Below are 25,005 nucleotides of genomic sequence, written 5' to 3'. Positions count from 1 at the left end.
TGCAAAGGTTAGAGTTATAGATGTTATTTCACCCACTTTTGTTTCTGATCCCACCCACTTTTTTGGCCTCTTGCACTGCTCACCCTTGGCATGGAATGCCACCCTTGGAAGGCTGTCCACAAAATTCCCATTGAATGTGGAAATTGACATGTCTGAATTGGGAACTAAAGGTGTAGCTGGCCTTTAAAGGGATGCATGAGATGGAAGGGGGAAAAAATCTGCTGTTCTAGATCACTGGAATAATATGGGCAATGGCGTGTCTTGGTGTTGGACAAACCTGTAGCCCAAGTCAAGCCCTGTTGTGCGTGTTTATCGTTTTGCATGGCTACATCGCATGTTGCTCTTAAAGGGAAGGGCCTTGCTCGTAAGTTTGTTCCTTTGATGTTCGTTCTGATGCATATCTGGTCAATTTGTTGCCACTCATATTGTAACATGGATAATGTGCACGCTCTCTCCCCTTGTGTCGGCAGAGCTATGTGAAGGAGCTTTGGCGATGGGGTTAAACAAGCGGAGCAATATATGGTGTGGCAGATGACTTTTTCTGCTCTGCCAGGCAGCTTCTTACAAAGCCTTCTAAGAAGATCTCACATACAGCTCTGTGCATTGCTGGTGTTAGGTAATATGACTGTGGTGCCGTATTGTTTGGGCCCCTTGGGACATATTTGTAATACTCGCACACATTTCAGGTAGCATGGCTGGGCAAAAGGCTGTGCTCCTATGTCATTTTTGTGACTGCACAGTCTCCACTGTGCCAGCTTTTCAGTTCTGGAAAGAGCCAGTTCTGTATTTGAAAACAGTGAAGTTAAGGACTGTTGCATCTATGATTGTGGCCTGTGCTTATGTTCTGCAGCAGCACCAAAAGTAGAGCTCTGGAAGGCTGCAGTTAATGAGCCTGGATGAAAAGAAGGGTCTCAGAAAAGATACTGTGCAGACTATTTCAGACCCTCCAGACATTTTGGTCTCCAACTCCCATCAGCCCCACTCTGCATGACCAGGGTTCAAGGATAATGGAAGCTATAGTCCAGTGACATGAACCGGGGGGGTACTCCTGCTGTACTGGTACCAGAGACCATATTTTGAGTGTCCCCAGGTGCAAGGTGTTTGTCAAGTGTTTTCAGCCTATGGGATTGCTCTTGTAGCAATAGCAGGGTCGCAATGCATATCATTCAGTAGTGTCTATTGAGCCGTTATTGACAGACCTCAGTTTCTGACTCATGGAAGACACATAAAAATGCATGAAAACTTGGTCACTTCATCTTTGCAGCAATAGCTTTATACAGAAGTTGTACATAAGAAAATATATGATTTGCTTTCTACATGAGAGTAAGAGGATCTTGGTGTGTTTTTTCTTCTTCTTTAAAAAAAATCCTTCTCGGAGTCATTTACACTCAGTAACAGAGGAATAAATATTATATATTTATATAAACCTTCAGGATTAAAAAAAATAAAAGCAGTTAAATTGAAATCGTGGTACTGTAAAATCCATGGTGATAAGCCACAGTCATCTTGCTGCAAACAGCTATATGTTTATGTCATAGGGTGGATGGAAGAATCTTTTTTTCAGGATGGCAGATGAGAATCCCTTTGTGTCCTCTTCCCCCTCCCACCCCCACCCATTTTATATACGCACACCTTATGATATCTTGTTCTTCTAGGACAGCGGGTTTCAATCTTCCTTAAGAGAAACCACCTCTGTTTCATTATCTGGCAATGAACCCTTGTGAATCGGCTCAAGAGCCTTGCATGCAGAAAGGATTCTGGGGCGCAATCTCCATTTGCAAGGCATGCCGTCCAAATCCATTAGGCTTTGTCATTGCTCAACATGAACCAAGAGTGCAGCCTAGAAGCCACCCAACCCCCTTTTGGATCTGCATATTGACTAGGAGGATCAGTAATGGTGGGCAATAGTCAAGTTGCCTTTCGGGGAATGGTTGTGTGTGTGTGTGTGATTAGAAAATCAGTAATTGAGGAACCAGTCCCTGCCTCCCCCAAGTAAAAAAAGGGCTTCGCTTCCAATGAACCCTAGATTTCTGTTCAGTCTGATCAGCCTAGAGAGGAAAATCTGTTATTTTCATTGTGACCAGCTAGCTCACCCATACTGCTACAACTGCAGTCCTCAGTACAGATTCACTGTGGTAGTGGCTCAAACAGGAGAGATGCTCCATCTCTATGAGCTGAACCTCATATGTCATATAGGTAGATTCTGGAGATCCCAGCTCAAAGATGTCCAATAAATCCATTGTTGCCGCTCATGTATGGTTGAAGGGCAAGTTGTGAAATCCTTACCACAAAAATCCCAAGATAACTTTGTTACCAGAGCCTGATGGCCTTCTTGCCCTATTTGCATGGGGGCGAGAGAATCTATCTATACCAAGAATAAAGACCCAAATCACTGTCCCTGTTTTATATAGTCCCAGGATTGCACTCATGTTTCCGCAAAGCATAGGGCAATGTTGTTCTTCGGTCTGTTTTTCTACACAGAGTATCTAGATGGAATTGGATATAAGGGTCCATTGGTTCTGCATTTGGCAGTTCAAATGGGATATCAAACATCAGTTGGCAAATTCTTGAATGACTGGGCATTGCAAAGGGCAGAACAACCATTGCAGCCCTCTAGTTGGTGATTCAGTCTCTTTCTTACATTGAACTGGTTGCGAGGGAAACAGCAGTCTGTGGCCATGTTTGCACTTATGAAATCAATATTTTAACTGCTCACCCTAAGGAATATTGGCATGTGTGGGTGCTGAGAATTCCTCATTGGAGATCCCCAGAACTCCTCACCAGTGTCTTAAGTTTTCCTGCATTGGGAAAGCCGATTCTTAAACCAGTTCAGATGGGCAATATAGATGGAGCTGAGAATCGCTCATCTCACATGTCACTGGTGCTCAATCCCTTTTCCACCCCATGCCTTGTTTCCAGTAATCTTCCAGCATTTGTCCCATTGCTTCTCCCCTATTGACAACCACCACCCAGGTGGCACCCATGCCAAATATTAAAAGAAGGCAATGCAACCTTTGCATTCAGAATATCCCCAAAAAAACTTTCCTCACAGTATAGGCCGCACACCGAATTCATGTTCTCATGCTGGTAGACTTTAAGGTTCTGCTCAAGTACAAAGTTTCCAATGCAAAATCAGGGATTCATTGCGTTGGGGATGTGGAGAAACTTTTAATGTTCTCTGTTAACTCCCATCCTGTTAGAAGGCAAATCCCAGAGACAAACTGAGTAGCTGAATGGCATCAAGAAAGAGGACTGTGTACTTTACCAGCAGGATCTACTTTAGCTGTGTCTTAGCACTGCCATGCATATGTTTAGGTTTTGTATTTTGTTAACAACTAAATCTTTTAAAATAATAGATATAATAACAGAGGGGGGGAAATGAAATGGTGGATTCCACTCTGCGATCTTCATATAGCAAGAGGTGGTTGCTACCAGATATATGTTTCTTGAAGGGGTGGAGCTGCTTGGGGATGAAGGGCTTGGATGGAGTCAGTAGTTTTCTGATTGGTTGAAGCAGCCAGTCACCTGGACTAGCTTTCCTGGGTCCTGGGAGGGCAGGAAAGAAGAAAGAAAGAAATACCTCCATAAACCTAAAAAGTATTCTGAGCAGATCAAGCATAATAATAATAATAATAATAATAATAATAATAATAATAATACTACTTAACATTTGTATGGCGCTTTCACATTTTCAGAGCACCTCACCTGCTTAATTCTCACAACAACTCTGCAAGGCAAATTAGTTTTACCACCACCCCGTATTGCAGATGGAGGGACTGAGGCTGGACATGAGTGTCTTGCCCAGGACGATTTAGCGAGTTCTGGCAGAACACCCTGATCGGTACCTCCAGCAAGTTTCAAAAGTTTCCATGGAAAAACATGCACCTCTGGTCAGGCAATAAAACATGCTCTGGTACATTCACAGTGCTCAGGAGGCAGGAGCTCAGCTGGGTTTAGTCAATAGATAAGTTGACATAGCGTCAGGGTATAGACAGACATAGCCAGCAGCTTAGCTTTGGAACAAGATTCTTTCATCTGTCGCTTTCTGTTTCTCACCCGTTCCTCTGCACTCCTTTTCCCTGCCCAAACCTTTGGCAACAAGAAACTATGTTGTTTCCAACCTCCCTTCTCTGAACTGAGTCCATCTCTGACTACTGGGATGCCATGTTCTGGGACACGGGGTCCTTGTATGTAATGCAAATGTATGTGTTTTGTAAGGTATTGGACTTTTGACAACTATACAAAATGAAGCCTTCTGTTGAGACACAGAACAGGAACAGACCGGGTGCCTATGCTGCCAGCTTACGTAATTATGCCCTGCCAGTGGGCCTCAGGGATGAGTAGAAGAGGCTTCCATTCAAAGAAGCCCATGGAACAGCTTTGCTGCTGACACTATCAGTAACAGAGAGCTAGGCATTAGTTCTGTCTAGGCTAGAGCAACATGGCAGGCCTTCCCATGCTGAAAAACGACACAACAATGTGAATCAGGACCTCACTTGCCTCGTTTTCTCCAGCTGCAAATATACGTGGGCAGACACTGGCTCTAGAAAACATGTCACCTGTTTGATACTATGGGTGTGATCTCATAGTATTTTATGGGATAATTTTGGGTGTGATCAGGCAAAGCCTGTGTGGGAAGGGTTCTCTGAAAGCTATCTTAAATAGAAAAGGGGAGAAAACCTCAATTGCCTGCTTAATGGCGACTTCCCTTCTTGGACCTCTTCGTGGGGACCTTGCAACCGCGGAGTGCAGAGGTATCTCGGATCTGCTGTCCTCGAGCTGGAGAGGGCGATGTGCAGGTTGCATCAGGGCGTGATCGAGTGGATTCCAGCCACCTACAGAAGAAGCAAATTCTCACGGTCACAACAGTGTGGTTGTCAGGGTAGATCTCCTGAGTGAGATTTACCAAACTCATGCCTTGTACTGGCAAGGATTTATTAGCTAACCAGTGCATCTTCTCTCTCTCTCTCTCTCTCTCTCTCTCTCTCTCTCTCTCTCTCTCTCATCTATCTGTCTATCATCTATCTATATATATCTATACACAAAACAAAATAAAAATCCTTCCAGTAGCACCTTAGAGACCAAATAAATTTGTTCTTGGTATGAGCTTTCGTGTGCATGCACACTTCTTCAGATACACAAACACACATACCTGTACACAAGACTGGACTAGTGGAGTCACTGCACCCATGAGATATAGAATGAAGTGTTCGTTTACCTGCGCAGAGGTGCTAGCTGACAGGAGCAGTGCCAAGGGTTGTTTGACAGGGTGAGAGTCTCAAGACGGCTGAAAGGGAAGTTCCCAGGAAGACTGGACAGTTTGTTGTTCTCAATGTGTACAGTCTTCAGTGTGGTTACGCCAGCAAATGCTTTATCTGAAAACTGAAGCACAGGCACACACGTGTCAATCATCATGCAACTAGCAGGGAAAGGAGAGGCTTATCCTTTGGGCCTAGTTGACAAATCAGGTTTTTTTTGCTGGCAGTGCATTTTGAGTTGGTGTAGATCAGGCATAGGCAACCTTCGGCTCTCCAGATGTTTTGGCCTACAACTCCCATGATCCCTAGCTAACAGGACCAGTGGTCATGGATGATGGGAAATGTAGTCCAAAACATCTGGAGAGCCGAAGGTTGCCTATGCCTGGTGTAGATACTTTTGGGCTTTCCATCAGCATCTGGTTGGACACTGTAAGAACAGGATGCTGGAATGGATGTACCTTTGGGTCAGATCCAGCAAGGCTCTTCTTCTGTTCCTATGACTCCAACCCAAAGTCCAGCAGTCACTCTTAAGTGCCTCCCATTCCTCTTTCTGTATTTCCCTCCAGCAGTGATCAATGTTTCAGGGATCAATATCAGGGTGGGATATATAGTGCGGAATGCCCATTAGATTTTTACATGCACACCTAAACTATGAATTTAGCCATAAGTATCCCTCCTCCTCCAACTCCTCCTCCTCCCCCCCTTCTTCTTCTTCTTCTTCTTCTTCTTCTTCTTCTTCTTCTTCTTCTTCTTTAGTCAAAACAAAATAAAAAATAAAATAAAATCCTTCCAGTAGCACCTTAGACACCAACTAAGTTTGTTCTTGGTATGAGCAGATATCTGAAGAAGTGTGCATGCACACAAATGCACATACCAAGAACAAACTTAGTTGGTCTCTAAGGTGCTACTGGAAGGAATTTCTTATTTTTTATTTTGTTTTGACTATGGCAGACCAACACGGAGGAGGACCACCCTAGTATTTGTCTTCATACTTTAGGGTCGCTGAATTTAAGCTCTTGGAATCTGAAACCATGACTCTACAGGCATGTGTAGAGTACAAGGCTGTTCTCCGATTAAAAGAGACATTGATGACCTTTTTGGGGGGAGGGGTTATGTGCCCCATATTATTTAAAAGATATGTGTCTTCCGACAACCTCCATCACTCTCCCTGCCTCCAGCTTCTTTCTAGACATCTCTTTATTTCTAAATGAGCAAAGAGATTATTTGGCTTTTCATAGTTGAAATCCTTTCTGGCACTCGGTTGCCACATTCATGGAGAGGAGTATTTGTGGAGACTCAAGGACCTGTAGACTTTGGCAGAACCCGGTGGACTCTAAATGGAAAGTTACACTTGGCATTCAAGCACAGTAGAAATAGCAAGGCAAATTTCCAGCAACTCAAGATTCCTCTCCCCTTTCTCTTTTTCCTGACTGGGATGCTGCATAATGTGTACATTTATGCCATATATAGGTTTGCTTGGAGATTACAGCTCTTTCACAGAATCATGAGACGGTAAAGAGCTAAAGCAGTTATTTTTTGGCCTAGTTGTTGTTGTTGCTCCTTGCTTGGCTTGGAAAAATTCCCATGCACACAAACCCAACAACATAAACTTCCTTGGAGGCTACTAATTTAGGTTCAAAACATCTACCAGTGGTTACAACAATGTTTTTCCCACTACCACTCCCCTTACTGCTTTTCAGGGAAATGAAAAGAATATATACTAAGCCATTGCAGTGTTTCCACAACACGTCACAAGAATCAGCTAATTGCTGAATAAATTCCTCTACAGACCATCACTGAATGAATCCCAGAAGATTCTCCTTGAGTTGTTGGCAGGGCTCTTTTTCACACGAGATGTGAAGGCAAGCATCTCATCTCAAAGAGCTGTATATATTTGAAGGAGATGTGCTGCATTCTAGAGGGCTTTGTGGTTCACCGCCAGATGTTGTAATTCTTGCTCCTTTGTGTAGTGGTGTTATGCACCCGCTCTTAGATATTGCACCTGCTGGTGCTGAGTTTGTGCTGGACTTGTCTAGTGTAGCTATTGTCTGAAAGGATGAGATGAGACTGAGTGTTTATATAGGGTACTTCCTGTTCATTCCTTTTTTTCCCTTTAGTTGTGGCAGGGATTAAATCATCTATTGAATTTGTGATCTTCCCAGGGAAGGTGTAGCTCTGTTTGGTTCCTCATTGAGAAGTCTGTTGACCCATTCCAAGAGGTTGCACTGTCATCTCTGTCATTTTCCAGCTGAGCCTTTGGCTGGTTGGTACTCTGGCCTGGAAACCTAACCATTACTAAATGCTTAGGTCTGCTATCTGCTTGCAGAAACCTATAACGTTGAAACTACATGTACGGTAAAAGAGTTGTGTTCATTACATTGACTACCGAAATAGCAAATTCTCAGCTTGTAGAAACTTTTTTTAGAATTCATGTTAAGGGTACCAGTGTATGCCAGTAAGCAAACCATATGGGATTGCTAAACGAAAGGAGAACCAAAGGCCACAGCACAGTAATTAAGCTGCGTGAGGAGAAGAGAGTTAAGGGAGCTGGAGAAAGGGAAGTGTGCATGGATCCCCTTCTCAGGTTATATCAGCAGTAATGCTGGCATGGGGGAAGGATCCACAGCATCAACGTCTTTCATCTGGCTTGGTTCTTCCCATGTCAGCCAACAGAACCCATAAAGAGGAGTATGTGAAACTGCATAGATGGGATTAGACTAGATTTATACAGGTAGTAGATTGAAGAAGCAAGAAGAACTGAGGGTCCACACAGATGGAAGGGAGATTTTGATTAGGCTCCAGCATGTGTACAAAACTCCGCCTGAGGCCCTCCTTCCCTGTGGAGCTTTGCTGAAGTTCCAGCCTTGATCAGTGAGTATCATCCTTTCATGAGCCAGATGGCAAAAGACGTAGCTGGTTTATGGTGCTGTGGACAGCTCCCTTGTGGACTTCTTTCTGGATTAGATACCATCCTTTTCTGATAGGAAATACATATAACTGTCAACTAGTAATCCAGTTGCTGGTATAACTGAACTTCAAACTGTGAGCCAGGATTCTAGACTGGTGAAAACCACCTTTGTGTCTCTCTGAGTTTATACAATTCATCCAACACTCCAAACCCCATTGTTCTTTTAGGTACTGTATACTGTATTCTGCTCAGGTAAAGCCTAACAGTGTTCCACGACTACTTCAAGTGGTTGTTTTTTGTTGCTTTGTTTTTTAAAAGTGTGTCACAAGATAACACCTTTATGGTAACATGTATGCAGTTCTGAGGCTCTTGAATACTGTTGTAATTTGGAAATTGAAAAGCTCTTTCATCAAGAGGACTTCACATTGCTCCAGTCCTGAATAATTTGCCAGTTGCCAATCCCTATCCTTGAAAACTCCCTCCTTCTTCTCTGCCACCATCACCTGCTTGATAACTTTGCATCCTGTGTTTATAGGCACCTTCGGGTGAATCTGTTTGTTCACCGTTCATCCTGATACGTCTGCACAAAGCTTACGTGGAGCTTAGACTGTGTCTGGTATTTATTGAGTATTCATTCGGATTTGTGTACAAGGCTCATATGACAATGAGCATTTCTCCTGATTTGTTTCTTGGGTGTTTACATGACTTCCTGTTAATCTTTTTTCACCTCACTTTCTCAATGCATAATTTATGATGCCTTCAGACTGTTCTTTTCCAAACTACAAAAAGTTCATTTTAAAAAGGGGGATTTGTTGCACAACAGAGTGCTTTACTCTATTTTAGTTGCACAAACCTGAAGTTCTAGTAAGTAATTGAATCTCTCCCTCCCCCTGCGAAATATTGACAATCTGTAGAGACCCTGTATTAGCTCTGTGCTCTGGGTGATTTTCTTTTCCATGTAAAATGTGTATTTAATTTTGTTTGCCAACACTCTGTCATTCACAGAGCTTTATTGCGGGGGTTCATGTTGCTGCATCCCTTAGCATCTCTTTGAGGGTCACTGTTTTGGTGCTGATTCACCTGGATAACCTCAGCATGGGTACATAGCATGGCTGGAAACTTCCCTCCTTGTTCACCTGGAAGCCTTCCATGATCCTTCTGCTTCTGTTTGATGTGGTCACTTCCCCCCACCGCCCATCTGGGACATGCTCCATCTGGTGTGATGTCACTGCTGCCTCCTGTTTACGAAAAGCACCTCAAGCATGATGCTTCAGCCTCTGGGACATGACTCATTTGCCAAGAAGAAGAGGAGTATTTTGCTGCATTACCCGAATGTCCCTCTAGCTCTCTTGATAGGAACAGAGTGCCTTTGTGGAGTGCTGTGAGGGTTTCTCTTGAGAGATAGTCAATAAACAAACCCTTCTTTATGAAGTGTAAGGTTGGAGAGAGGCAAAGATGCAAAAGTCCTCATGTGTGCTCAGTCTACCTGACTGCAGAGCACTCACCAGTCGCTGACGTTAGCCTCCACTTCTGTGGTGGTCACTGCATTCACTTACTCATTCCAATAACAGGCCATCAGTCTGGTGTCTAGGAACAGAGCTTCAGTCTGCCTTTTGCAAATGGCAGGCATAGGGGTGCCAGCCTTTTGCCTCCAGTACTCTGTCCCATTGATTTCCTAGTCCAGCCTTCCCCAAGATGGTGCCCTCCGTACATGGTTGGACAGTGGAAGTTGGTAGTCCATAAGGCTGCTGGTAGTTGTAATCCAATATAATCTGGAGGGCACCAGGTTGGGGAAGGTTGGGGACCTAGTCTCTGCCTGTCAGTCACTCTCACTATACAAACTGACACAGCCTTTGCATCATTTATTTTGGAGGACAGGCAGCATGACCATGGCTGTTAATAAATATCAATATTATTTAGTTTGAAAGCATCGCAGGCTCCATGTAGAACCATGAAGCCTCCAGGTTACAGGGTATATAAACAGATGAAAGCAAGAGAGGAAGAAATTTCAAAAGGGTAACTATAACAGATAGTGGACAGGGAGGTAGGTAGTGGAAATGTGAACAGTGATGCAGAAAAACATTCGTTTCCGTTCAAGAGCAACCTGAAGGGGGAAAGGGCCCCATGGCTTGATGGAGAGAGAACTGGCTGTTAGGAAATTATTCCAGAACAACTTATTTCAGATCTAGGAGCGTGAAATGTAAATCTATCACCTTTTATCATTATTTTGCATTTTTACTAGCATCTAAAGTGCTTTTTTTTTTTTTGCTATTTGCTTCTGTAGTTGGGTGCTGTGAGTTAGGAAGCCTCTCCCAGAGCTACAGTTCTGAGCACCCTTAACAAACTATGGTTCCCATGATTCCATGGGAGGGGGGGGAGCCATGACTGTTAAGAGAGTATTTTTAATATATGGCATGGATGTGACCCTAGCTATGATATGTAAACAGTCAAAGCTCTTCAGGTTTGACAAATAGGGGAGAGAGTGTGTGTAGGGAGTCCTGTCCCTTTCACACCCCACTTTCCCATTTCCCACCATCATTGAGGTATTTGCTTCAAAGGGGCATGACCTGTAGGGATGGGCAAATCTGCCCACTTCATTTTCTCTCAAATTTTCATTTTTTCTGATCTTGAGTTCCATTTACCCTATGTCCACATCAGTTTGGGATTATTTTTTAAAGCCTGCACATTCCTCATAAACTACACATTTTTTGCAAGCAGTTTCCCCTAATATAATACACTTTTGTACATTATTTTCACTAATGCACACTTATTTGTGCACCCTTTCCTGTAAATATATGTATTATTGTTATTTGGATGGAGAACTGCATCACTGAATTCGGTGACGTGCGCATCTTGAAAGGTAGCTGCATTTTGATTGGCTCAAGAAGTGGGAATTAGGTGGATTCCCATGAAAATTTCTCCCCTACCCCCATCCATAGCAGCCAGTCACTCTTCTTCTTCCCCAACTAAACATGCCTTGCAGGCTCCCGAGAAGAAGGTAGCAAATGCTTTCACCTTCCCTACCAAGAAACTATGCTTAGGGAGGGAAGACCGACAGTCCCCCCCACTTCTGAATCTAGCTTATGCTTCAAAACATGCTGCCTCTTCTCCAGATTACCCTGGAGGCTGTGGCAAACCACTGGATTTACTTTCAGGCTGTGTGGCTTTACTTCTCCCATCAGTGTTGTTCCCAAATGTAGCATTTGTCTTGGTTCTATCGGAATGAATTACTGTATATGTTAAAGGTGCACTGCAAACACGCCACTGGAAGCAGGCGGATTGAAACCTACTCCCTGCTGCTCATTTCCCCTGCATGTGGAGTGAAAGCAGGATGTGCATGCCAAACCGTGTCCGTCACCCCCTTTTTTTTGCCCAATATAACTGGGATGGGAGCGGATGAGAACCCAGCCAGCCCTGAGTCCTGTTTCTTAACCGTGCTATAGGCTGGAGCGTGACAAAATAGAAAGAGACTGCTTTTGAAAAGTCTGCATTAGAAGCATTTGCAATCATCATGGTGGCTGGAGGTATACATGGAGGGAAGGCAACAGTGTCTCCCAAGGGCAAAGGTTGCTTTTCCTGCAGAAGTGAAGGGGAACGATTCATTCATATGTAAAGAAGTGATGCACCTGGTGTTCTCAGCCACTGAGAATAAACTCATGGCTTGATGGCTCACCTGGGGTGGCTAACCTTGTTTGTCAACCTTGCCCTTGGCCAGCCCTTCAGCACCTGCATGCCAACAGTGGGTGTGGCCACCCTGCACCCTCACTTTGCACACACAGACAGCCCCCTCCTCAGCTGATCCATGCAGATCAGCTGAGGGTGGTGGGGTCGTCACCCTCTCCCTGCTCATCAAATGATTGATCTGATGACCAAGGAGGAGACATTTGCATCACTATTAGGTGCTGGGCTAGGTGCAGAAGTTAAATCCTCTCTGTCCAACCCAGTATAGTGACTTACTTTAATTTTTGTTTCCTTTTTGGTGCTGGCAAAATGGGGAGCGGGTGCAGGGAGTGGGCAGGAAACTCTGTGGGGAGCTACATTAATGTCCCACTGCTTTTGCTAGAATGGGGTGGAATTTGGGTGAGAGCAGGATGGAATATTTTGAACAGGTAAGATCTAGGGAGGGAGAGGGAAAGTGCTGTGGACCACTTACCTTTTCCAGGCCCATGTTGTCCAGGCTGAGCGTCTCCATGTAGCGCCCAAAGGACTGGAAGGCTAAATCCGGGATGATCTTCATGGGGTTGTTTGAGAGCTTCAGGTCCTCCACCACTCTCAGCTTGCTCATGGCAGCCCCGGGGTAGCTGGTCAGATGGTTCTTATCCAGATGGAATATGGCTAAGTTCTCCACATCGTCCAGGGCCGCAGGCTGGATGGAGTTGATAGAGTTGTTTGAGAGATAGAGCCAGCGGAGGTCCTTGGTCCCATGGAAGGCTCCTGCTCTCAACTCTCGGAGCTTGTTGCTGCCCAGCTGCAGGATGAAAAGGTTGATCATTGGGGAGAGGAGCCCCTTGGGCAGGTCCGGGATCTTGTTGTGGTCTAGGTAGAGGTAGGTGAGCTCCGTCAGGTCATCAAAGGCCCCCATCTTTATGACGCTGATGTCATTGTTGGACAAGTAAAGGTAGACCAGCTGCTTCAGGCCCCGGAAGGCTCCGCTGGAGATCTCTTTGATGTGAGAGTGCTGGAGGTGGAGAGAGACAAGGTTCTTCATCTCCCTGAAACCGTTGGTCGGCAGGACAGGGAAGTTGTTCCTCTGCAGGTTGAGGAGCCGCGTCTGCTCAGCTACCTTGGGGATCCTTCTCAGCCCAACATTGTCGCAGATGACATGCTGGAGGTCTCCCCCGTGGCAGTGGCAGTTCTGAGGACATGCCTGGAGAATGGGCAGTAGGCATAGCAGCAAGCTGAAGAGCTTGAGTACGAAGCCCGACCGGTCCATGTCCACAGAGCTGCGATGGATGTGCAGGGAGGAGCAGCGGCAGCAAGAGGAGAAAGAGGAGGAGGAGGCGGGAGAAGGTGGAAGGGAGAGTGAGCATGCAGCAAGCTGAACACAGCCCTATTTATAATGTTATTAAAAAACAAAATCCCTTCCCACTAACCGCAGCCAGCAGCCAGACTCTGACTTGGAAGCAACTGGCTTCAGGAACTTGGTGTGACTTTAACCCCTTGGCACCAAGCACAGAGGGATCCTCCTTCCCTCTCTTCTTCTTTACTTTGATGATGCAGGGAGTGCTTCCCATGCTAACAAATCACCATGGGGAACAGTGTTTGTATGTCTGTTGATGAAACTTCTCGTCCTTCCCTGAACCATGCGTGCAGGAAAATACAACTGTATCTAAGGGGATCTTCAGATGTGCTGAGGGGGACATTCTCCTTGTTGCCTTCTAATCAGTAGCTGATAGGAAAGGCATGCCAGGGTAACTAACATGGAAGCAATCTGAATTCCTTCCCTGCCCAGTTCACAGGGCATCTTTTGGGCTGTTCCATTGAGTATACTGATTGGCTACTGTGGATGCAATCCATCTTTCCTCCTGCCTCCCCTCCATCTGGCTTACCTAGAGCTCAGTGGTCTACATCCTTTATTTGTTGTTTTTCACTATTCATAATAATAATAATAATAATAATAATAATAATAATAATAATAATGCAAGTAACAAATAGCCTTGTAGCTAAATTGTTGGCTGAACTTGGCAGTTAAGTAACACTGCATTGCTGCTTTGTATGGATTTATTGGCTATGTTGCTAACTTGGGCTCAAACTATTCCAAATACATTCTGAATCTTTAAGTGTCCTTAGTCAAAATGTAACCAACCTGGTGGCCTCCAAAGAGTGTTGGACTCAAACTCCCATCAGCCCCAGCCAGCATGGTCAGTGATCAGGGTTGATGGGATCTAGAGTCTGATAACCTCTGGAAAACTTAATAAAAATCAATTAAAAAACAGTAAAAGCACCATCAGTAAAACTAAGTTCAAGTGGCAGTACTTCAAAATGCCCTCTGGAAGAGAGCAGAGATTGGACTAGGCAACCTCCCTGGAGCAAGGTGTTGGTGCCACTGCAGGAAAGCCTCTGCTCCTTGTGTCCAGTCTCCAGACTTCAAATGATGGAGGGACACAGAACAAAGTCTCATTGGATGATATTCAACTTCATATCACTGGAGACAGTGCTTACGATATGCTGGTCCCATATCATTTCAGGCTTTAAAAGTCAAAAATAGCACTTTGCTTTAAAGCAAATTGACAAACAGTTTAGATGGAATTATATCACAGTTGCACGCTCCAATCTGTCACTTGTAGTTCATGTTCTGGCAGCTGTATTCTTGTCTGGCAGAAGCTTCCAAGCTGTCTTCAAAGGCATCACCATATGGATCGTACTACGGTAGGCTAACCTGGAGCTGATTGAGGCATAAATAATGGCTAGGTCTGACTTTCCAAAGAGAAGGTGTGGCTGGTGTTTAAGACAGAGCTGGTAAAAGGCACCCCTAGCCACAGCTTGGTCATCTAGGTTGGGTTCAGTAGTACCTCTAAGCTGCAAACCTGGGAGTGCCATCCCATCTACTCACAAACCACCTGTAGTAGAGATCCTGGCACATTAGGCTAGTGAGAGGGGAGTGGAGAGATGTGGAGTTCCCTTCCTTCCACTTGTTTAGCAACAGTGGAGGCAGAGAATAGAGCACATAGTATCCGTGCACTTGAAAGGCCAGCCCAGAGACACAGCACGATGTGAAGAAGTACCCAAGAACCCCAGGCCTTGGTCCTTTGCCAAGTGGGGACAGGGCAGGGGATGGGGTGGGGGAGAGAGAGACTACAGAGGAGTTGAGGGCAGAGGCTGGAAATGGAACATTTTGAGCTGGTTTCTTGCCAGGTGCCGTTGGCTGTAGCAAACAACTAAGACCTGGGCATATAACTGTGAGCTTGTTGAGGCTTCCACCGCTGGAGCTGGCTACAAAAGCCTAGCTGGCTGGGGTGTTTATGGAGGCGAGACAGTCTCAAGAAAGGGAGGAAATCCAAGGACTGGCTTAGGACACAGAGGAGGGATTATTCAGAAGGATGCCTGGCTTTTTCCATTGTTGAAAGGAGGTATCGTGGCGCATGCAGCGCAGGGTTGTTATGCACACTGGCCAGGCCTCTTGTTTTGCAGAGGTACTTTACAAAGGGACTTTTTGACTGAAGTTGGAGGACTTTTTTGCTGTGTGTGTGTTGATTTTGGGTCATAATTCCGGGCAACTTTTACTACTGCCAAATGAACTGTGTGACATTATTTTTTCAGAAGTGAAGAACTGGGAAGGTGGAGAATTCACCACTGTAATGCCCAGTGTCCTGTGCTGTCCATAATACATAGCCCAGTCCTCACCAGAGTTCTCAGCTTTGTTCTTTTACCTGCCTGGAGCTCTGACTTCCCGGTATATTCTGTGCTTCCTCCTCTTCTTCCACTGCAAATGTCCAGCTCTGTTTGCTTCCACTACCTTTGCATTCTGGACATGCTGTGAACTTCACTCCTCTCTCTAGTGCGCTTCTGGCCCCCCATTGTTCCCTTCAATGTAGTCTACCACACGGTTGGGCAGTTTCTGGTTTTCAACATCACAACATATTGCTATATCACAGTGTCTGAAATAAGGATGGAACTAGGTAGAAGTGAACAGTAAGACTGGGCGATACCTGGTTTTCAACATCATTATATATCACCAGCTAGACATCACAATATATTGATATATCACAATGTCCGAAATAAGGATGGAGCTTTGTTGGGGCATTGTCTGGCTTCACAGTTTTCCCACATTGTTATTTTTGCTTAACACACAAAAACATCATGATTCACAATATATTGCCAGGTCAAAAATTATGAAACTGATATTGCAATATGGACTTCAAACCGGTTTTAGATGATATAGCGCCCAGCCGTAAATGGTATACCGTATTGCCTAGCCCTAGTCTACAGTTGTAGCCGACAAATTCTGGAGGGCACCCCTGAAAAAACGACACTGCCAGCATGGATTGCCATATGTCCAGTTTTTCCTGGACAGATTTGCAATTTCTGCCCAGACCCTGCTTCCGACTGCAGTATTCTGGATATGTCTGAGAAATTCCGGATGTATGGCAACCCTATTAGCATAGGCATATGACCGTGCTCTGCATGGCTCACTTTGTGGCACTGCAGATATTCAGAACATAACAAGCAAGGCACAAAGGCTGTGATGGCAGTAAACTCCAACAGGTTTTTTTCAGTCCCATTGCAACCCCACTTTCTTTAAAATTTAGCAAAATGGAAATTCTTTTCTCCTGGGTGTTTTTTGGGCTCTCCTGCTGCTTTGATGTGGGTAGGCTTCTGTGGGAGGTTTGGTGGAAGGGGAAAATCAGTAAGAGCCCATTATGGGATGGCCTTAAATGGAATCACCTCTGGACTCTCTGTTGTCTGAAGCCTAAACTTCTTGGTGGCACTCACTCCAGCGGGATTTAGTGTTTGCCTGCAAACTTTCACAGTTCTTTACCAGGGATGAGTAAGAGCTGGGTAAAAAGCAGGCAGTGATTCTTCTCACAAGGTCCACAGTTTACCTAGTTCATGGCAGCGTCTCCTGGGTGGCATGCGGTCAGGAAGTGACAATGGCTCCTGTGTCAATTCTCCCTCTGCACCAGGGCAACAAACACATCACTTTCACTGGACCTCTATTCAGTCCTCTTGCTTGGAGGCTCCCATGGGGCCTGGACCAGCAGGATGGTCTCAGAAGAGGCAGGATTACCCTGCAATCCCCTCCTTCTTAATTGATTAACAGTTCTGCAAACATTCCCTGCCATAGAAGTGCGGTGAATCAAGTGGCTAATAATTTACAAAGGTCAGACTCCCCGCTGCCTCTCCGCAGAGGCTCTTGTGGGGTAAGCAAATAAATGGACCATTTTCAAATCAGCATAAATATAGATTTCAGTGGCATCATAGCTCAGGGCTGTTTTGGTCCTCCTAGTTTTTTATGTTGATGGTCCACTTTCCCCCCCCCCCCCCACCTTTTTAGCACACCCTTACGTTTCATTCAAATTACCGGTAACACGTGTACCATCTGTGTGATCCCACCTCCCCACCCCCAGTGATACATTGTAACATGGTTTGCAAATAGCAAAAGTCTGAATTCAGCACATGGCACAAATCAAAATTCATGACTGAAGCCACTAGGTTATGATTTGTTAAATCTGCATACCACCCTTCATCCGTAGATCTCAGGGCGGTTCGCAACATAAAATGGCACTATAGGTAAAGGTAAAGGGACCCCTGACTGTTAGGTCCAGTCGCAGATGACTCTAAGTGACTAAGCCACTTCTGGTGAACCAGAGCAGCACATGGAAACCCCATTTACCTTCCTGTCGGAGTGGTACCTATTTATCTACTTGCACTTCGTGCTTTCGAACTGCTAGGTTGGCAGGAGCGGGGACCGAGCAACGGGAGCTCACCCCATCGCGGGGATTCGAACCGCCGACCTTCTGATCGGCAAGCCCTAGGCTCTGTGGTTTAGACCACAGTGCCACCCGCGTCCATAAGAAGCACAAAATACATAATAAAAATAAGAACAAAAGCAAACTAATAACCACCCCCAACACATTGTTTTACCCATAAGTTCTAATGGGGATAATAGAAGAAATGATTTCAAGACCAATGCCTGCTACTAGGATAAATGAGTGCCATAGCAAAAGTGGGCGAGGAGAGAGAAAACTGGTCTACCTGTCCTTACTGTGCACTTACTGTTTTTCTGAACACTGAGATAATCCTCCCAGTCTCAGACAAATGGATTAGTTACTTAGCGAGGACATCTATGAAGGCATGGATAAAATAGCAAGTTAATGTCACATACTTTTCTGCGACGGTTGCCAAGCGGCACTTCTGAAGCTCATGTAGGAGCTGGAGAAATACTTATGAACCACAAGAATGCTAATCATTCTGGAAAGTAGATTTAGCTCCAAGCCACCAATGCAGAAAAATAACAGGAGGTTGGTTTTCAGCGTGGTAGAAAAACAGCCCAAGATCTTCAGTGGTCTGGCCAGGTCCAGTGGGTTGATATCTTTCACATGATGTGTATGAAGACAGGGCCATTTGCTGAAAAAAGAAACCCTTCTGGTGATGCAGGTTCTTTTCAGGCTAAACTCTATATGCAGCAGGGCTGGATTAGCCATTAAGCAAAATAGGCACGTGCTTAGGGCATCAAGGGAAGGGGAGCACCACAGAAATTTTCCATTGCCGGATTTTCAACATTAATAGTCAAATATTGCTCAGCTTGAGCGTTCATTTTCTCAGTTGAAGTATATTAAAAATCCCAACAGAGCAACTATGCAGCAAGGTAGACTGGAGGCCTTATCTCTACTAAGTATAGAAGCAGATGTGTTGTGTAAGATTAGTTCTGATCAAAGACTTTGCAATTAGAAAATGTAGGAGAATTTTTTAAAATGTAAACAAAGTGGAAGTACAGTATACAAAAATAAACATTTTCCATCTTACTGTAGGTTTTGATTCATTTCAAAAAAACAACATTTTAAAAAAATGCTTTATTGATGTTTATCTTCTGAATTAGATCTATAAGGAGGCACCCAAAAAAATTATGTGCTTTGGGCCTCTAATGGCTTTAATCCGGCTCAGGTATGCAGATGTAAAGGAGACTAGAGCTGTGTGTCATCAGCATATTGCTGACAATGTACTCCAAAGCTCTAGATTACCCCACTCAGCAGTTTCATGAAGTTGTTAAACAGCTTGGGGGTTAAAAGTGAACCATGAGGAATCCCACATTGAAGGCTCCATGGGGCTGAAGAACATTCCCCAAGCAACACCCTATGGAAATGACCACCCAAGTAGGATTAGAACCATTGTGAAGCGGTGCCACCGACTCCTAAATCAGACTGTCACTCCAGAAGGATACCAAAGTCGATGGTACCAAAAGCCGCTGAGAGGTCGAGAATTAACAAGTACACGTTCCCTTTGTCTCTCACCCAACAGAGGTCATCAGGCAAGGTGACCAAAGCAGTTTCTGTGCCAAACCGAGCCTAAACCCAAGCTGAAATAGGGAGAGAGAGAAAATCCCTAGAGCCCACACGCTGAGCGGGTGTTGCCCAGCAAGCAAGGTGGAGAGTTTAAAAGCACTTCTCATGCTGGATAATCTAAGCACACCTGGTATGGAATGAGCTTTCAGCTCCCTGGCTTGTTTGGGGGATAAGGTCCACTCAATGTGCCAGCTCTCAGAGCCTAGGGGTGCTCCTGAGAGATACTGTGGGAACTTTGATGGCCCCATGAGATTTTTTTTTTTTTTTTTTTTTTAGTAATCTTTATTGATTTTAAGATCTTGTGAGAGCATCCCAGAGCCAGCACACAGAGTGGGCCTTTCTCCCCAAGAAAGGTGGAGAGCATAGATAAGGCTCTTCCATGGAGTCTCCTGATTCAGAGACAGTCTGCCACCAGATACCCAGTCTTGGGGGATGTACACAAGATTCAGAGTTTGGTCCCCATGACCTGCTTGTGGCATCTCATGTGGGAAATGCAGTGCTGGACAATGTGGTCTCATTCTGCAGGGCTGCACTGAATGTTCTTAACTGCACAGGCGTTCATGGCTCCAGCGGTTTTTACAACTGCATAAAAGGAAACATAGACAAAATTTCTTGGGTGCATTCAGTGAAATAGGCCAGGATGCAAAGTAAGCAAACCCTGTTGCTACTTTACATTACAACTGACATTATTTGTTTCTGGGACTTAATGACCCACCAGGTTTAGCCCCAGAACCTGTTTTCACTGGTGCTCAGCTGTAGGACATATGAAGAAATAGTAATACAAACAGAAAATGCCCCTGATGGTTTTCCTTCTGATATTAGGAGGAAGGGCTTCTAGGTCAGATGGTGTAGGTTTGAGCCCTGGCAATCTTTTCTCTGCAGGGTCTGCATAACATTATCCACAGCAATCCAAATCAGCCCTTCCAAATACAGGATTGAAGATATATAGGACTTTGTCCTGGGCCTTTGCACGTACCCAGGCCCCGAACGGGGCAGAGCTATCTGCCAGTTTCTTCCAAGTAGACAAGGACAAAAAATGTTGGGGGAAATGGGGAGCAAGATGCCAAGGGAGGATCCGGAAAGAACATTGGTGTTGATTTCAAGTCTAGACAGAAGACCCAAGTGTTATTAGAGGGATAATTAAATCCATCCCATAGGGCAAGAGGGGACAGGACCGGTAGACGGCTCTTTCACTCCAAGTACTTCCGTTGGTTTATTATTTTATTCCCCCGTCTGCCACATTGTCTTTGAAGTTCAAAAATTACTCTTGTTTCCTAGCCAGGTCTGCCCTTTTCTCTTAAGCCAATACCACTTTATTTTCACCCTGGTATTTTGAAAAGACTTGAAACATGGCTCTTAATAGAAATGTTGCTTGTGTCAGGCTGGCATAATGCAGGCCTGGTAATAAAGGTTGACATCTCCTCTACAGCCAGCAGGAGGAGGGCAACACTTTGCAATACAAATGTTAGGAAATTGTGGCAACACATTCATGTACTATCTGTGATAGTTGGTTGAGTGACAAAGGAAGCCATCATGATAGAGAACTGTCATCATCTTTGGGCACACACATTCACTTCTTTTTGCCCCACTCAGGTCTCAGATCAAACAGGGTTTTTGTAGCATTTTAAGCACTTCTGAGCTTCCAGATACTTTTCTCTGCAACGGAAGTCATCATTCTGGCTACTACTTTTTCCAGTTTTGATTTGCACCCGCAACGATTCCTGTTCTGCTAAAGAATGGCTAGCAGGGATGGGTCTTTTTTTCATTGCTGTGCTGTAAGCAGAGAGGCACCCAGTCCCACATGGCACAATTGGGGAGACACACCTGGCAGCCTGTTCCTGCTGAAAAATACCATTGCTTTACATTTGTGCCTGCTGTTAGAGCAAGGTGGTGTCTGCACTCTGCCCATTTCAATTATCAGTGGCAGTGGCAGCTCAGGAGTGCCGCTGTGCATTTGTGGATGTGTTGCAGTTGCTCACAGTTAAATCTCTCCCTGTACCCCGTCCTCTTTGCTATTAGTTTTAAATACCTTCCGCAAGTAACACGTTTAAGTGTGTGTGTATGTGTGTGTCTTTGGATATTTCACAGCACACTCTTTCTCATGCTTGGCTGTCAGGGGCTGGACTGAGAAGGAACAGTGGAGGCCTCCCCGCCCCCTTCTCCTGAATCTTCCCGTGAACAGTATAGATTTAGAACGGTGGTTTGCAGAAACTGCAGAGGGGAAAAGCTGGGAAATATTGGAAGAGGAACAGCAGGAAGAAGAAACACTGGAGGAGAGACAGCTGACAGACTCAGTGTCTTCGGAGAGCATTCCTGAGCCCCCCTCTCCCAAGACTAGGCATGCATTAAGAGTAGTAGTACAGAAAGCTCAGAGACAGAAATCCCAGATCAGCTGGCACAGGAATGACGTAGGATAAGAGAGACGGAGGGGGCTGGGCTTTACTTGGAGCAATGCCATTATTGAATAAGGACTACCTTTCTCTCTCTGTGTGTGTGAATACTGAATAAATTACGTGGTAAGGACTCTTTGTGTTTATCTGCTTCTTTGACTGCCGCCGGGGGAGGGATAGGATTCCCTGAACCTGGACATTGGTGAGGCAGCAAACTTGAAATTCAAAAGCAGATTTTAATCTTTGCTTTACCCTTTGGCCATTTGCTTCTACTAGCTAACTCATAGGACATCTTGACTGAACTGTAACCATGCAGCTTGCTACCTGTGACCAACAGTATCCCAAGCCTGTGAGTAATGTGTCTACTTCTTGCACCAAGGAGTAGCTTGGGGAGTATCTTTGCTTCTTCTGAATTCAGAGCCTCTGTCACATGCAGATTGGTAGAGTAGCCCTTCCCTGGGGATAGTGTAAAAACAGGCTACACTTCCAGTACCATCAGTAGTAAATTACCCCTTAGATATACCTGGAGGAGTTTTCTGCCAGTGCAAACACAGAGTGAGAGAGCCAAGAATAAAACCCAGGCACCCCTGATGAACAGCCCTGCCCAGTAAATCAAGGTTCCTCCAAATTGCCCCTTTCTGAGACTCCAGAAATGTTTATTTCATTCTATTTTGAAGACTGGCTTACACTGGCTAGTGTTTAAACAACATTAGCAGCCGAGGTTTTATAGCAGTGTTTAGATTCAAATAGTTCTGCTAATATGTTTCTTATTCCCAGTTTAGCCCGGGGCTCTGCATTCCCTAAGAAAGAGGCACTTGTCACCAAAAATAAATTGCATGCCTGCAATAATCAGAACGATTCTTGGTAAATCCACTAAATGAGATGATCCATTTGCCAAATAGTTGCGGTTTGAAATTATTTTCAGCCAACTATGTGATTATCTTCTCTATGACCTCTCTTGAACTAAAGGGGTTCCAAGGATTTCTCCAAATGTTACCCTAGTGCACAAATGATACATGAGCTTAATTTTAGCCACCAGAAGAATGCTGCACCTATAGCTCAGGACTGTACAACTTTTTAAAAACACGTCAAGTGAATCTGAGATCGGGTCTTTGCAAGATGAAGCATGGTCGAAGGAAGTCTCTCTAGAAATATTGATACTGCTTCTTGATGACCTGTTTACTGAGCGTTCATCCTGATTTGTTTTCACAAAGTTAGCCAAGAGGTATTAGGATGTTGGCCATTTATTCAGCACTCATTCCGATATGCTTGCAGGGAGGTTATATGACATTGCCTCAAGCAGCTGCTCGATCCCATTCGCTTTCAGCAGATTTCCCTCTCAGTTGCCCTTCTGTGCCCTGTATCTGGATGAGAACAAAGGCCTATCGAGTCCAGCGTCCTGCTTTTTAATCATGGCTAGTCAGGTATCTGTCTGCTCTGTATGCCCTCTAATGACACATGACCAGTGGTCCATCTAGTTCAGTATTTACTCTGACTGGCAGCAGCTTCTCCATGGTTGCAGCCATCTATGAAGGAGTGAAGTGGGAGCACTCAAGTACAAGTATGGGACACCTTACTAATCCATAGTTTGTGGCTTTAGGTTTTGTGTGAATGTGGAGACTCACAATCAGGACACGAGGGCAGGAGTCCGCTTAATGTTACAGGTGGCAACCATTTTGCGCCCATTCAATTGATGCACAGCTGCTGACGGATGGTTTGTTTTGGGCCCGGAAGAGGGTGGAATGAGGCATAATGGGGCAGGGTGGGCTTATGCATGGCCTGCTGGTGCACAAATGCCCACAACACAACCCCCATGCAAATTGGGAGTTGCCTGTACTTGATCCTTCCTTCCCATGAGATACCTCCTTTCCACTCTTTGCAGGGAAACAAATTCTGCAACGATCCAAATATACCGAGAGGTGGGTGAAATGTGCAGATTAAGCTGGCGCGCATGCAAACTTACATTGATGATTTGTTTTGCTCGAATAGCGTGGACTATAGTGGGGCAAAATAAAATGCAGTTCCCTGAAAGATGGTCACTTCATAACTTCCCTTCTGCTGCAGGTGGGAGCTTTTGCCCATAACACTTTAGCACTTCTGCATTGGTTTAGTTTCTCTCTCAGCTTTTTGTTTCCTTTGTGTTTTGCAGGTTGCATATGGAACTACAGAGAATAGCCCTGTCACCTTCATGGGGTTCCCTCAAGACAACACTGCCCAGAAAACAGAGACTGTGGGATGTATTCTCCCACATACAGAGGTGACTGATACCCTTTGTTGCCGTAAACTGGGAAAAATGGGTGAAATTGCGCTAAGTGCTTGGCCTGTGCCTTGAACAGTCCATCCCCCACACCTGAATTCAGTTTATTTGCAGTTTATTTCCTGGGGTAAAATCCTAAAAATAAAAAAACCCTCAATAACTTTGGTCGGCCCTCACTGCCCTTCACTTCATCAAATCTGGCCCTCTTTGAAAAACGTTTGGACACCACTGGAGCATGACTCATCCTCCCTTTCTTTAAGGAATATGTGTAAGTGCAGAGGCATTCAGCAGCATTGGCAGGAGTGTGAGATATTCACTGAGAAGAGGTTTTCCTCAGTGCAAGGTAATAGTGGAGAAGCTGAAGGTTACATGTTCAATATAGCATGGAGATCTAGCAAGGTAAAGTGCTAGTGGCTCTCTCTGTGTATTCGTATGTTTACAAGGCTTACTTCTAAGACCAGATGAACTGTATTATGATAGATTAGTTTATGATGTACCAGCACCTCTTAAAGTTTATGTAGCTAGTGTGTTTATGCTTGTCTTGTCTCATGAGGCAACAAGCACTCTAAACTGAACCAAGTGGGAAAGGAGTTTTCTTAACTGGGAACTCTGGAAAAGAATGACTACTGGAAAGAAGGAAGACTCTGACGTTCTGTTGAAAGACTCTGCTAACCACAACACATTTGCTGTATCTTCTGTTGTCACACCCTCACAGTCTCTAACCCGAACATGCTTCTGTCCAACTGATCTCTTTTATTATGCCACTCCATGCCACCATTAATGTTTCTGTTTCCTCTGTATTGACAGGCAAAAATTGAGAATCCTGAGACAGGGGAAATTATCCCACTCAACAGCCCAGGAGAACTTCAGGTCCGTGGTTACTGCGTCATGCTAGGGTACTGGGCAGACCCCAACAAAACCAAAGAAGTGATGGATGATGAGAAATGGTACAAGACCGGGTACGTTGGGGAAGAAGCCATTTGTTCATTAGGATAATCCTTGGGAAGCCAATAGGATCTAGTAGGTGGAAGGCTGGATGGAGAATTCCATTCAGGGCCATAAGTTGCCCTTTAGCAAGTCAGTATCTCTTCATGTCAGTCACCCTAACTGGGCAAATGAGGACAAAAATGACCTATTGCATAAAATTTGTACAGGGCTGAATTTGAGATAATGGGGTTGGGCAGCTTCA

The 25,005-nt window shown here is 44.9% G+C and overlaps 2 protein-coding genes across 4 annotated transcripts in view; one reads left to right on the top strand and one right to left on the bottom strand.

Annotated features, from left to right (window-relative positions):
- The window catches only part of ACSF2 (acyl-CoA synthetase family member 2), a 52,573-nt gene that overhangs the window by 23,984 nt on the left and 3,584 nt on the right, over positions 1-25,005 (top strand). For both annotated transcript variants that reach the window (XM_033139225.1, XM_033139227.1), the window contains exons 11-12: positions 23,709-23,816; positions 24,624-24,775. In XM_033139225.1, the coding sequence (XP_032995116.1) occupies positions 23,709-23,816; positions 24,624-24,775 (260 nt within the window). The remainder of the gene's footprint in view (positions 1-23,708; positions 23,817-24,623; positions 24,776-25,005) is intronic.
- Positions 1,255-13,341, bottom strand: CHAD (chondroadherin). 2 transcript variants are annotated; one of them, XM_033139228.1, is made up of 4 exons: positions 12,320-13,341; positions 5,219-5,382; positions 4,681-4,835; positions 1,255-3,546 (listed from the first exon to the last, which is right to left on the bottom strand). In XM_033139228.1, exons 1-3 carry the CDS (start codon positions 13,097-13,099, stop codon positions 4,694-4,696), a joined length of 1,086 nt encoding a protein of 361 aa, XP_032995119.1. In that variant the 5' UTR covers positions 13,100-13,341; the 3' UTR covers positions 1,255-3,546; positions 4,681-4,693. The 2 variants fall into 2 exon arrangements, with proteins under 2 accessions (XP_032995119.1, XP_032995120.1); XM_033139229.1 differs by having other exon boundaries at positions 4,690-4,835.

This window comes from Lacerta agilis, chromosome 2 (genome assembly GCF_009819535.1).
Source record: "Lacerta agilis isolate rLacAgi1 chromosome 2, rLacAgi1.pri, whole genome shotgun sequence".
Classification (NCBI taxonomy): Eukaryota; Metazoa; Chordata; class Lepidosauria; order Squamata; family Lacertidae; genus Lacerta; species Lacerta agilis.
The sequence above is the reverse complement of the archived record's forward strand: the minus strand, read 5'-3'. Positions and strand labels throughout refer to the sequence as shown.